This window comes from Solanum pennellii, chromosome 3 (assembly GCF_001406875.1).
Source record: "Solanum pennellii chromosome 3, SPENNV200".
In the NCBI taxonomy this organism is placed as follows: Eukaryota; Viridiplantae; Streptophyta; class Magnoliopsida; order Solanales; family Solanaceae; genus Solanum; species Solanum pennellii.
In genome coordinates, this window is record NC_028639.1 from 14,414,974 (window position 1) to 14,430,137 (window position 15,164).

The 15,164-nt window shown below is 29.0% G+C and overlaps 1 protein-coding gene across 1 annotated transcript; it reads right to left on the reverse strand.

Moving 5' to 3' along the window:
- Window positions 1-13,021: 13,021 nt before the first annotated feature.
- On the reverse strand, window positions 13,022-14,366 carry LOC107013871 (basic leucine zipper 43-like). The gene is made up of 2 exons (XM_015213753.2): window positions 13,985-14,366; window positions 13,022-13,718 (listed from the first exon to the last, which is right to left on the reverse strand). The coding sequence occupies exons 1-2, from the start codon at window positions 14,279-14,281 to the stop codon at window positions 13,500-13,502; spliced, it is 516 nt and encodes a 171-aa protein (XP_015069239.1). The 5' UTR covers window positions 14,282-14,366; the 3' UTR covers window positions 13,022-13,499.
- Between the last annotated feature and the right edge of the window lie 798 nt (window positions 14,367-15,164).

Below are 15,164 nucleotides of genomic sequence, written 5' to 3' on the forward strand. Positions count from 1 at the left end.
TTCATTTCTAAACAAAAAATAGTGCAAATATTTGAAATCTACTCTTGGATGATAAATACTTAGTTCTTTAAAATACTATAATTATAAACACAAATTAATATATGTATATCCCTATCTCATATGTTAATTACCTGCAAAACAAAGTTTAGTGAAAATAAGTTGAAAGATGAAAAACAAAAAGAATTTGATAGGCACTTCTTAAGATTTAATTAAAATGAATACTACAATTAATAATCAATATTTTTTTAATTCTTAAGGGATCATATATTATTTTTTTCAAAAATAAGCTTAGAATGTAGTAACATAGAATCAACGGAGTGACAACTTAAAATATGAAACGATATCAAAAATTGAAACATTAAACCTGTCTTTCACAAAATGAGACAAATATTTATATGATGATAAACATTTATATCAATATTTATTTCGTGAATTAAAGAAATTATTAATAATTTAATTATATGTTACTTTCTCCATTTGAAATTATTCATTTTTGTTTCAATCTTGTACCCCCTTAAAAAAATTAATACAAAATATACATTTATATATTCTATCTTACACACCCCTTACTAAGAAATAAACATATATAAGTAATTAATAAAATCATAAGAACATATTAAATAACTTTTATTATTAATTAATATAGGATAATAATTTAATCATTGAAAAATCGAGTAAATTATAATTATTTTTATTTTACAAATTACATCACAAGTATATTGGTAAAGAGTTGTGATCTTATATTTTAATGCATGACCCTTTATTTTAATTTAAGAAGGAAATTATGTACTAAAAATCATATCCTTCCTAAAGATCATTCACATTTTTTCTTCTAAAGAAAGGTAACAATAATGCGTTGTTCATCTCTAAAGAAGTGGATCCCCCAACTCTTAACTTGTTCGTTCCTTATATCACATCATGTTGTTTCCTTCAATATTTTTCATATTTATAGATGAAAAATGTAGGGATAATTCAGAAATTATAAGAGAATGTGTATAGACAAAATTTACATAAGTGCAAATCATTTAGGTGAGAATATTAACATTTTTTCTTGGATGAGTAAATTTTTGCTAATACATTAATTATATTAAAGTGCTTGTAAATTTCAAAATAACCTTGGAAATTCGTAAAAGATGTTTTTTTTTTGTGTGTGAATTGAAACATTAATGATTGTGTATAATTTAGTTTCCAAGCATAAGTTATTAAAGGAAAAGTGTTAATTTAGTGAATGAAAAATGGACATTTAATTTTTTTAGAAATATTTAATATTTAATTAGTTAAATTTTTTATAAATAAGAATAATAGTTTAGTGTAAGGGGAAGATAGAAATCCAGCTCTACACTTTGGTTTTTCTACTTTTAATATAATACGATTAATACGATATGATATTGAATAATGATTAAATTTTAATTTACATATAGATGGGCGATAAGTACTATTAAATTAGATATTTTAATTAGAAATTGATCTAAGAAAGTGCAAGAGTTATTAACATCGTTATTAAAGTGATACAGTTTAATATTTGAAAGTAAACAGTTAAATATTATATAACATTTTAATTTATAATGGGGGCAAAATTGTAACTCAACTTTTATTTTATTATTTGTTGTCACTTATAATAATACTAGTTTTTTGACACGTGTGTTGCACGTGATTACCAAATTCAAAAATACATGATATAGTAAATACTATTGCTTATTTAAGCGAAGGTTTCAATAATAAGTTTAGAAAAAAATAATATTACAGATTCTTTTGTGAATGTTCAACTTTGATCGTCATATATTTTCTTATTCATGCAACCCTATGAAGATGATTAGTGAAAAAAATTATTAGTTAAATACAATAATGTAAATATTTATTTCAATTTGATGAGGTTAAATTATGTAATTAATCGTATCTCACTAATATTATCTTATACACAATATTTGGTTTGTATTTTTATTGTCATCTAACGAGATGTTTAGATGTCATATGAACATTGTAAAGCAAACAACTACATTTTATATCTTCAGATATTTTCACATTTGTTGTGAGCTATTTTTATTTTTTTAAAAAAAATTGGAACATTTTAAAATAATTTTTTTGAAGTTAGAAGATCTTGTTAACTTGATATTACATTTGTGACATAAATACTTAAGTTAAATGCAAATACCTACCCAAATATAAATATTTATTTGCATTAATAAAAATATTTATCTTATATAATTATACAAGTCATATGAACTTTTCTTCATCTAAAATACTGAAATATTAAGAAATAGTAAATAAGTAAAATAAAAAGGTAATCTTATATCTTATATTTATATCAAAGAGAACGTTGGGCCCGCCTATGTGGCGCCACCACAAACCAAGATTCTATTTTAACTTATTTATTTTCGAAATAGTCTTCCCTTTCATGAAAAGTTGTGACTATCAAAGTAGTGTCATGGACTACGCATGATTTTAAATAAGGTATTTTCCAAGACATCATTTTATCCAAATTATTGGAGCAACATACATTATTTCATTGAACTCTAAGATATGTGTTCTTATATTTTAATTAAATTATCAACTGCACAACTAATTATATAAGATGTATAATATTTAGATTCTGTTTGTAGAGGTCTTGAATAGGAGAAAAACCCTTGAAATTAATGAATAAAATGTTTGTACTACTTTTTGAAAATCCAAATATATATAATGAAACAATCGCATATCTTTTCTAAACACTTTGGTGATGAACAACTACAGTAAAATGAAAAATTAATAACAAAATTCATAAACGTTTTCATTTATTCTTTGAATAAAATATTCTTGATAATTTATCATCGGGTATTGTCAAATGTTCAAAAGTAGATCATTGACGTAGTTCACCACTACGCGAAGCGCGGTCAATTTACCTAATGTTTATATAATAATAAGTATTTTGGAGCAAACTTTATGATATTCTAAATCACACAAGTAGCATTGATAAATAAAGTCATTCTTTTGTCTTGAGCATCAAAAACAAATCGTAACAATTCTCTAAATTTTAAAAAAGATATTCAGAAGCACATAACTACATCACAAGAGATTGTTAAAAAACATAATTTAGACTACACCATGTTCACTTCATATATTGGAACATTAATACAATGTATATATTAGAAAAAAATATCTTGAGCAATAAAATAAATCGTAACGATTCTCTAATTTTTGGAAAAGATGCTCAAAAGCACATATGTACATCACAAGAGAAATTGTTAACAAAAAAATTAATTTAGACTACACCATGTCAACTTCATTTTTTGGAACATTACATACTAATGTATATATTAAGCAAAAAGTTATTATTATATCATTAAAATTATTGTCCTTAAGTACTCGAGGTTATGGAATATACCCTCTTAGGATAAAATGACTTACTTCATCTGAATAGTGGTACCTCATATTCCTCTAAACTACGAACAAACTCAAAGATAATAAATCACAAAAAAAATGCAAGAAGAAGACGAGTAGAAGATTAAAAAAATTGTGGTTGAAAAATGAGAGGAAGCTCCTTTATTTATAGTCAACAAAGGATAGTATGAACAAATGTTTTTTATGTCGTATCTAAAAAGTCATGACCTTTTCGAGAAGTCACAACCCTTTGGAAAAGTCACAACAATTGAAAAAGTCACAACTCATCGAAAAATCACAACCCTTCGAAAAAAGTCACAACTTATTGTAAAGTCACAACTCATTGAAAAAATCACAACTTACGTTAGAAATATATTAGTAATTTAACATACAAGTTAGGATTTCATACTTTTAAAGTAATACAGATAGATAGATAGATGAATATATGTAGATATAGACTAGTTCTCAAATACGTGTATTCTATATTAATTAGCATAAATTTCTTTTTCTTAAAAGAAACAGAAGTCATGTAATTAATATAAAATAAATCTAAAGATTGAAGATGCAAACAATGAACAACAAAGAGTAAAAGAGAACAAAAATTATTAAAAGCAGAACAGAGGTCTACACAACTTAAAAGGAAAGTTAATTGAAAAAAACTAATATTAAAATATACATTTATCCAGAGAGTGTTGATCATACATCAAATTTTGAGCATTTTAAAGAACAAAGAATTATAATAAATTTACAAAGGACCAAAGGCTAAAGCTATTGGTTTTGTAGAAGGTAAAAGGATATGAAAAGTTTTTTAACATATGGAAGCTAAAAAGAAGTAAAAACAAAAGAAATTTGTAATGTCATAATTAAAGAATTAAAGTACAACTCTTGAAATTCAAATTATCTTATTATGTAATTAAAATATTATTATTTAATTAGACATTTAATCATTTTAATTAAGTGGAATAGCAAAACGGTAATCCAACTTTGATGTTAGAATAAGTGGAACGAGAGAATGATAATCCAATTTTGAAATTAGAAGCTTCCCACTTTGAGTAATATATGATATGATATGATGGCAAGTATATTACTAGGGTTATTTTATAACATGTGTGATAGTTGTCCTTGTCCCCTTGATTCTCCTTATCATAAAAGGGTATGTAATAGAGAGGAAGACATGTATGATCCTTTCATTAGTTTGTAGTACGGCTAAAACAGGTAATTAAGGAATCATCCTTGCTCATTAATCTAAGCAAAATTTTGCGTCCTAATATCATGTTTGATCTTTGATTTTATTATCTTACAAATATTTTTAATAACTCTATATTCTTATAATTATAATAACAGACTTCAATTTAATTCTATAAGCTAAGTAGGGTCTAGAATTAGTAGGATGTACGAAGATCTTTTATTACTTATTTTTAAGTGATAGAAATACAATTTCCAATAATCCTCGGCTCAAATGATCAAGCACCTAATGCAGGATTATAAGAAAAGACCAACAAAGTAGCAAGATACAAAACAGATAAAACAATAGATATGTGTATATTAATAAGCATCGAAGAATAAAAAATTATGTGATAACCAAATTGTACTAATGAAAGGAAAAGAGGGGATGACAGGCAAGCCCACGCCCTCTCCCGCAAAGAATGCGACAACACTCACATATCTTTATGTCCGACCTTCATACTGTCCCATTTAAAATCATATCTATAAGAAAAAATTGTGTCATAACTTGTCAAATCACCTATATAGTTGTTTACATGAAGTCATTAACAATTGTACACATAATGGATATGATATAATAATAGGACAATGTTTTTCAATTTACGTGTCTGATTGATCAAAATGTATTGAAAAATATTTTTTTCAAGAAAAATATTAAATAAATGAAGCTTGCAACTGTACTTGTGGGAGTTGGAGAACATAGGAGTAACTTTTTCCAAAAAGATATGTTTTCTCTATTGTAGCTATGCATTTTTAGAATATACTAGCTACATTGGGGAGTTGTCGTGATTAATTTTTTGGTCAAAATGGTCGGGTAGATCCTTATGCTTGTATCAATTTGTATTCTGAACCCTTCTACTTACCCTTTCGTCATTTGGATCCTTAAACTCAATAAAACACAATTTAACAAATTACTCTGACCATTTACCAATATTATGTGTCTTTAAATGACTGAATTGGCAAAAGTGTGACTTCACGCACCTTAAGGCGAGTGAATAACTTTTTCAGGTTAATTTTTTTTAAAAACTCAAATGGTCGTATGGCCTATTATATTAAAAATCAAAATAAATGCAAAATATTTTCTTCAACATCTTGCCATGGCCCAGCTAAAAAGAAAATGAAGAGTCAGCACGTAAAACAAAACAATAGACATAATCTTAAAAAAAGGAAAGAAAAAGAAGTGAAATTAACATCTGAGCACATCGACATCTTGCCATGGCCGATCATCAAAGAAATATTTTTAAAAAAGTAATAATTAAAAAGTCATTTCTTCTTCCCCAAAGCTTAATTCATCAAAACGGAAGGAAATGTTTAATATGCCTGTCTCAAATTTCAGTCACTAGCTCAGCTTCCTGAAAATCCTTTGTTGTAAAATTTTGCTCTTTAATGGTGTTGTCAGGGAGAGACTTGAAGGATTTGACACTTAGAGAAGGAGAATCCTGTATTTTGCTTGAGGTCCATATCGCAACAAGCGCAAATAACTTAAAATTGCTTTCTCTCAGAGGATGTAAGAGTCAGCTCGTAGCATCCTCGGTCCCTTCTCCGGTAAGAGATGGATAGAATCGGTTGGCAAAAAGTGACAATGCTGAGTATTTGACGATCGGAGAAACATGAAGATCCTGAGCTGATTGAATGAGGGATTCTAAAAGTCGAGCTCACAAACAAGAGTAAACCTCCTTCTCCATTCTCGATCCCTCTCTCTGCATAGAACCTGTTGGCCGAAATGCTTAAGAGAACCAAATGTTAAAGAAAGTCAAAGCAAAAAAAATTATTTGTCCAGGTTATGTGGAACCCACTGCAAACGAAATCAGCACAAGAACAATCGATTGATTTGGAATCAAAAAGAAAATGAGTATGATTATCAAATTTGTATAGCGGATTTTTCTCACTGGCTAGTGGAGAGGAGAATGGAGTGGATGAGGGTGTGTTCATGACGGTGAAGAGGTTTTTCGGTCAGATGTAGTGGTGCGGTGACCAAGATTTTTTTTATGTGGAGGTTGGAGGAGGAAAGAAAATAGTATTGGTGTGCAGAGGAGATGAAGATAAGCAAGGAGAAAATATATGTCATGCCCTCAGTCTACACCCTGGACGTGGCTGGCACACAATGACCATTGTTGGTTTTGTGCGAACTCTTGACCTTATTTACTTAACCCAACGGAAGACTTAAACACAAGAGATAACTCAAGAAATAACATTAAAATAGTACTTAGCCGAAATGGCTATCCAATGTATTTACAAGTGAAATGAAAGACCAAATAAAACTAACATTGTCTGTCTATGAAGCATCTAAACTAAACAGAGATGTTGGGACAGCACCCCTAATCATCCTTACAACTAAATACTAAAGCAAATAACTAAAAGCTAAATATGCCCTCCGGGATGAAAGGAGGCTCACCAACTGACTCTGAGCTGCTCACTGGATCAATTGTACACCAGATGTTGATCCTAATTACCTGCGTGTGCATCATGATATGATGTAGGCTAACTGACAGCAGTACATTGAGTGTACGAGTATGCGAGTTGAAATACTAAATAATACTTAAGCTTGAGCAGTAGTTAGAAGGAACAGTTACCTTGGCTCTGCTCAACTCATGAATAACGAACTCATTTCAATATAAAGCAAATTTAAAAGAAAATGCACTATAAAGAAAAGTTGTCTGAAACATGTTGTAAATTCTGAATGTATACAAGATACAATAAACTTTAGTATGTATGTAAAAATACAAGTAAATTGATGTATATATGAATACAACCATCACTTAAGAGTTATAGTGATGATACAACGGTTTATCTCACGTTGTCAGCTCATCTTATACCCGGTCAAAGGTATAAGACCTGAACTGCCTAATGGATCCACTAGTCTACTGTGAAAAGAATTCATCTAAAAAGTATGAACATTTTCTACCCATGGTGGCTACATGGTTTATGGGGGTTATGAGTTGTCTGAACTCTCCCTCATATCGGTGCTCAATACTATTCCCAAAAATATGTGACTTTATGTTTTAAAAAAATATGTTGATTTTGTGGTTTTGAGATTAGTTCTCAAAATACTTAGTTCAAAGATATCTTGAAAATCATAGTTTCTCTGTTTGCTTCTTCTAGAAAGTTGTAGTTCTATTATGAAAATTAGCCCTAAGGCTCCTTGGAAATCAAAGTTTCCTTACTAGTTTAAATGTTAAAACATTTTAAGTTTCTTTGGAATACTTAGTCCCCATATACCTTTGAAGAAAAGAATTTAACTTAACTCTTTACTTAGCTTGAAACTTAAGTCTTAAAACAAAGTCAAAATGTTTAAATAAGACTCTTGAAAACCTTTAAGAATTTTACTTTGACTTACTTCTTAGCTTTAGACTTGACTCCTTAACTTCTTTGACTTTGATCTTAAATTTACTTGAATTGGATTATGGGTGTAAGGTTCATGATCTCATGTTTATGGATGATTTCATGATGTTTAGATATACCTTAGAGTATTGGAATCAACTAAGAAATGTGGTTACGTCACTTAGGAACTAGTGCTAAAAGAGTGAGAAAGAATGGGGTCTCCAGTAAACTTGACGCTCCAAGAGGCGCGGGGCGCTGAAGCCTGACGAATAGAGACTATCGGCCACGCGCCAGAGCCTGTCAGACAGAGTCTATCTTGTGGGACTCTGGCTGGTGCGGCACTCCAGGGCCTGACAGACGGGCGTTCCGACTTTTCTTCTATGTTTTTCATCTCTAAACCCTTTAAACTTCCATGAATTTTTTCTCAAACACTTAGGATCATTAATACCCTCAACACCCAATAGATTCGACTCGAAAAATCAAATAAACTAAAGGCATGGTACAATTCAACCAACAAGAATTCAACCATTTTTCTTCAAAAACTTCATTTTTCCTCAATCAATCTACTCATGACTCTTTGAATTACACAAGTTGGTGTGTGAGTGAACTAACCTAACAGATAAATATCTCACATACCTCAATAGGGATCACCCCCGACGAATTCCACAAGAATCCTTGGCGTTTCTAGGCGAAATCTTGATCTTCCTCCCTTCTTCTTCTTCTCTTCTCTTTTCTCCCAAGCCCTAAGCGTGAATAACTTTTTTAAAACTGACTTAAGGCTTATTTTTATTTCTAATAGACCTTTAAAACGAATTAGGAAATAGTTAGGTGAAAAGACTAATTTACCCTTACAAAAATCCGGATTGGAACTTTGTCAATCCAACAGCCCAAATTTCGAAAGGCATATCTCCCTCATCCTACATCAGAATCGAGCAAAAAAGGCGACGTTGGAAAGATCTTCCCAAGGGCTTTACAACTATACGAATAAGTGACTCTAACTCATCCTGAGCTAGAAGTAATGGCCGTTTGAAAATGACCAAAACTCACTTTTTAAACTTAGGAAATTTTCCAAATTTTTCCATTTCTTTCCAAAAGTGTATATTTTTTTCTTCTTAGCTTATTCCTAGCTATTTAGAGTTACGAGATGTTACAGTATATGTGATTTCACCGACAAAAATGGCGACGTCGGCGGCAATTGCTTTCTCTGGTTGATTTTGGTCGTGAAAATTTTGAATTAATGGAATTTCACTTTTAAAAATGCCAAAAATAAATTAAGATGTTATTATTTTACATTTTATTAAATAATTTTAGTTATTAATTTTAAAAAATAGTTACGAAATAATTATGATGTGACATTAATATATCTGACGTGAATATGACATGTCAATTATATAATTGAAAATGAGCTACACACATGGTTGGAGGGGCTTAAAAGTCTCATTTTAATTGAGTTTAAGAGTCCAGATGACAAACTGATAAAGTAGAAGGGTTCAGAATACAAACTGATACATGTATAAGGGTCTACCAAACCATTTCGCCTAATTTTTTTAATATAAATGATCAACTTAATATTTTGATATTTTAATATCTATGATGTTAAATATGTTTTTAGTTAAATTGAATTAGATCGACTTAAAATCTTAATTGATAGCTTAGACCGGAAGGCATTACAGTACTAATTAATTGATAGCTAGCTTAGACTTAGGACCCGTTTGGTAGGAGGTATTAATCAAAAGAATCCATGGATTAAAATTTAGTCCAACAAAAACATTGTTTTGTTACTTTATTTAACCTAATCCATGGATTAATTATACCTCATAGAAGGTCTTATTTTATCCCTAGGAAAGGGAGGGATAGGTAATCCAAGGTTTGTTAAACCTTGGATAAGATCCCTAAATTACTAAACTAACCCTTTATTCTTTTTTTAAAAAATTTCTTTTGTAATTTAATTTCCTTTTTATTTATATTAGAGTGGTTATAAATGTTCTTTTTTAATTCTCCAAATTTGTTTGGTGTAATTTAATGATTTTACTAATATTTTTTTCTCCATTTTTTCTTGATTTTTTTTATATTCAAGATAATTTGTCAATTACCCACTTGAACTATTGTTTTAAAAATAAAAATAAGCTTTAGGTATTAACAATTTAAGTAGTCTTAAATCTATGTTAAGTTTAAGATATATACTTAACCCACAAAAAATTAGAAATACATTGTGCCATCACTGATCTTCTTAGTGGTACATCATACCTTAAAATTAATAACAATTTTATATATATGTATTTGATTAACTAATTAAATGGAATAAATAAATCTTTAAAAAAATTATTCGATCCGATAGTAATCTACCTTGACTTAGTTACATGAAATAAACACTCATAATAACACAAGGGTATAATAGAAAAGAATTTTTTTTGTAGAATTATAAATTAAACACAAAATTAAGTGGAAAGTTGTGAACAAAACATTTGACAAAAAATAATCCCTCCACTATATATTAATCCCTACATTACTAATTCATGCATTACTAATCCCTGCACTATAAATGTTTGTACCAAACGACCCCTTAAAATTTCTTTCTTCGTAGCTTAGACCGAAAGGCATTACAGTACTAATTAATTGATAGCTAGCTTAGATTTAAAGTTTCTTTTTTGGTTTCTAATTTATTTGACATCTTTTCATTTTTTAAAAAAAATCAATTTGATTAATTATTAAAGTAAATTTGAATTAAATTGATCAACTTAATATGTTTTAAATTAAAATATATGTATTAAAACTAAAATAAAGTACTCTAAATTAAAATTATTCTTATATCAATATGATGAGATAATACATTTTAAATTAGGGAAAAGGGTCTTAAAAATAATTTAAATTTGATCGAAATTGTTGTAATGATATCAAACTCTATGGAGTACCTTTTACCTCTGCACTATTTAATAGTGTATTTTAAAGTATATACTCACGTGAACACGTTACTATTTATAATAGTGCAATTTTTATGATGTCTACGTGGACACATATATACCTTTAGAATACACTATTAAATAGTGTAGAGAAGTAAGAGGTCATTTCCAAAGTTCGATATTGTAACAATAATTTCGTTCAAAATTTGAATATATTTCATATCTTTTTCCCTTTAAATCATTACTTAAAGTTTTCACTATTTAAATCTGAAAAAAAAAAATAGGGACAAATACTTTACTTCTAAAGCAAAGCAAGAACGACATAGATAAAGCATAAAGGGAAAATATATAATAATCATAGCCTAGACCACAACAAGGAAAGAGATTTACCAATAAGGAGAGGAAAACTCAAATTATTTCTATCATCCAAGTATAAAGAAAGCAAAAACAGAAAGAAAACCATGCCAACAAGCATCATATATAGGGACTTAAAAATTTGTCATAATACGTAAACAAATATGGCTTTTAAATTGATCTCAGTTGGTATATATGTTCATCAATTTCGGATATAAGTAGACACTTAAATTTATACATAGTTGAACAAGTAGACACACACGTCCTACATGACATAATGCACGTATAACATTATATAAAACGCTAATTACTATGTAGAATGCATGTGTTTACTTGTTCTTCGTACAAATTTAAATAACTATATGTGCATACCCAAGTTAAAGAACATAAATATTAGATAAGGCTAATTAAGATTTATGTTTGTACTATTCATTTTGAGATGAACCACTACAGGGTTCATCGTCATCAAGTTGAAGTTCTTTTAAAGGATAATTAGGACCATTTAATTTGTAGTATGGCTAAAACAGGTAATTAAAGAATCATCATTTCTCGTTAATCTAAACAAAATGTTGTGTCCTATATCATATTTGATCTTCATTTTATTATGTTATCAATATTTTTAATTACTCTATACTCTTATAGTAATAACATACTTCAATTTAATAAGCTAAGTAGGCTCTAGAATGTGTAGAATGTACGAATATCTTATATCACTTATTTTTTTCATAGAAATACAATTTCCAATTATTCTCGGCTCAAATAATCAAGTACCTGATGCAAAACTGTAAGAAAAGGACACCAAAGCAGCAAGATACAAAACAGATAAAACAATAAATATATATATATATATATTAATACGCTTTAAAGAATAAAAAATTATGTAATAACTAAATTGAAAGGACAGGAGGGGATGAGGGAGCTAGCGCACTCCCCCTCCCACAAAGAATGCGACAATATTCACATATCCTTATGTTGAACCTTCATACCATTCCATCTAAAGTCATATTCATAAGAAGTTAAAATTATGACATGTCTTGTCAAATAGCATATATACTTGTTCACATGAAGACATGAACAATTGTATATATTAGTAGTTACATTTGGGGAGTTATCGTGATTAATTCTTTTTAATAATACAGTGACCTAACTTAATATTTGTAATGTTAATTTAATTTTCTTTTAGTTAAATTAAATAAGATCAACTTAAAATCTTAATTGATAGCTTAGACCGAAAGGCATTACAGTACTTAATTGATAACTATCTTTGATGAAAGTTTCTTTTTTCGTTCTAATTTATATGATGTTTTTTCACTTTTTTTTTATCAATTTGATTAATTATTAGAGTAAAATTGGATTAAATTGATCAACTTAATATTTTTTAAATAAATATTTATGTATTAAAAACTAAAATAAAGTACTCTAAATTAAAATTATTTTTATATCAATATGATCAGATAATACATTTTAAATTAGGGAAAAGGATGTGAAAAAAATAATTTTGATCGAAATTGTCGTTACGATACCAAACTTTATGGAGGACCATTTATCCCTCTACACTATTTAATAGTGTATTTTAAAGCATATATGTACCCAAGTGGACACGTTACTATTTATAATGATGCATTTTTTATGATGTCTACGTAGACACATATATATACCTTTAAAATACGCTATTAAATAGTGCAGAGGAGTAAAAGGTCATTTCCAAAGTTCGATAGTGTTACAACAATTTCGATTAAAATTCAAATATATTTCATATCTTTTTTTCCTTTGAATAATTAGTTAAAGTTTTCACTGTTTAAATCTGAAAAAAACAAACACAAATAGGGACAAATACTTCTATAGCAAAGCAAGAACGACATATATAAATCATAAAGAGCAAATATATAATAATCATAGCCTAGACCACAACCAGGAAACAGATTAACCAATAAGGGGAGGAAAACTCAAATTATTTACATCATCCAAATATAAAGAAAGCAAAAACAGAAAGAAAACCATGGCCAGCAAGCATAATATATAGGGGACTTTATAAAATTGTCGTAATACATATATAAATATGACTTTTAATTTGACCTCAGTTGATATTTATATTCTTCAACTTTGGGTATGTATAAGTAGACACTTAAACTTATATATAGTTGAACAAGTAGACAGATGCATTCTACATGACATAATACAGTAGGATGCCATATAGGACGTTAATTTTCACGTAGAATGCATGAGTTTTCTTGTTCTATGTACAACTTTAAGTATCTATTTGTGCATACCTAAAGCTGAAGAACGTGAATATCAGATAAGGCTAATTAAGTTAAAGCACATGCACATTTAGGTTTATTCTATTCATTGAGATGAACCACTACAAGGTTCATCATCATCAAGCTGAAATTCTTTCAAAGGATAATTTGGACCATTCATGAGGTGCATCTTAGTAACTATTTGACGAAGTCCAGCAGTTTCTTCTTTGAGTTGAGCATTTTCTTCAAGTGCTTGGTCATGGATTTTTGAGACGTGATTAAGTTTGTTCAGGAGTAGGTGATTCTCGTTCCGCAGGCAATTTACCTGGAATGAGGCGAATTCAAGATTTAGCCTTTATATATTTATAATTCTTTGTAAATGTGAGAAATGTTAAAACAAGGAGTAGCTTCCAAATATCGAAGGGTATGAATTTTTGACACAAACTAAAAAGTAATGAGTACCATAAATTAAATATTAATTTGTATGGAGAAATCAACTTAATATATATAAATAATTTATTCGAAAGCTAGTATTCTTTTCATTTTTATGATTCAAAATTTGGAATACATCTCTATACATTTGTCACTAACCTGTGCCCATAGTTCGTTCAAGTGCTTTTGCTTGCGCATGCGTGATCGCCTTGCGGACTCTCGATTAGATATCATTCTTCTTTTTTTCCTTTCATTTATTAGCTCATCAATTTCATCACACGTTGAATTGTTAGTGTTGAAATAAGTTGATTGTGAATTGAGTTGTTGAACTGGAGGACCAATTTGAAGGTGATATAAGGGACTAGGGATTCTATTAATGGATTGATCATGAAACGTTGGTGTGTAATTATATTGAGGAGGATTATAATATAATTCTGTGACATTAGTGGATTGCATGACTTAAAAGTATTATTTGAGTTTGCAGGGACAATGTGTAGTGAATTATAGGTGTAATTAGTGTGTGAGACAAAAGTTATTTGTACTTGAAAGGTGAATGGAAAAGTTATAGTAGGAAGGAGGCATTTTATAGGCTGGGAAAAAGGGTAGATGGCCCCATTTTTATGTTGAACATGTGCATGTAGGACTAAGTGTCCGTTTTGATTGACTTATTTTAGGTGTTTTTAAGCTAAAATAGTTTTTAAGCAGATTTGAAGTATTTGGGTAAAGTTAGAGCCTGTTTGGCTCAGCTTAAAAGCTGGTCAAACTGACTTAAAAGCTGATTTTTGACTTATTCAGCTGTTTGGCAAGACTCAAAATAACTTATTTTAAGTTAAAAAAAACTTATTTTAAGCCAAAAGTTAAAAGCTGGGGTAGGGGTGCTTTATTTTTTTTAGCTTATAAGCTGTTTTAAGTTGACCATATTTTTATCTTTTTGCCCTTAATATTTTTATACAATATCCAAATTACCCACATAACCCTAACATCTCTTTCTTCCATTTCTCCCTTTTCACGTTTGGCATAGCAACTTCAGCACTTTTATCCAAACACATAACTGCTTATTTTAAAAATAAGTTTCAGCACTTTCAAAAGTACTTTTTTAAAGCTGCTTTTATTAAGCCCATCCAAACGGGCCCTTAAAACGTGTTTATAAGCACTTATGTTAAAGTCAAAATAGCAAAAATAAGTCAAAAGTCATAAGTTAAAAATCGTAACTTATACCTTTTGACATATAAGTCATAAACCAAAAGTCAATCCAAATAGGCCATAAGAGCCCTTCCGAATTGGCTTAAAAGTTCATCAAATTTACTTTTAAGTCAATTTTTGACGTCTAAAGTATTTG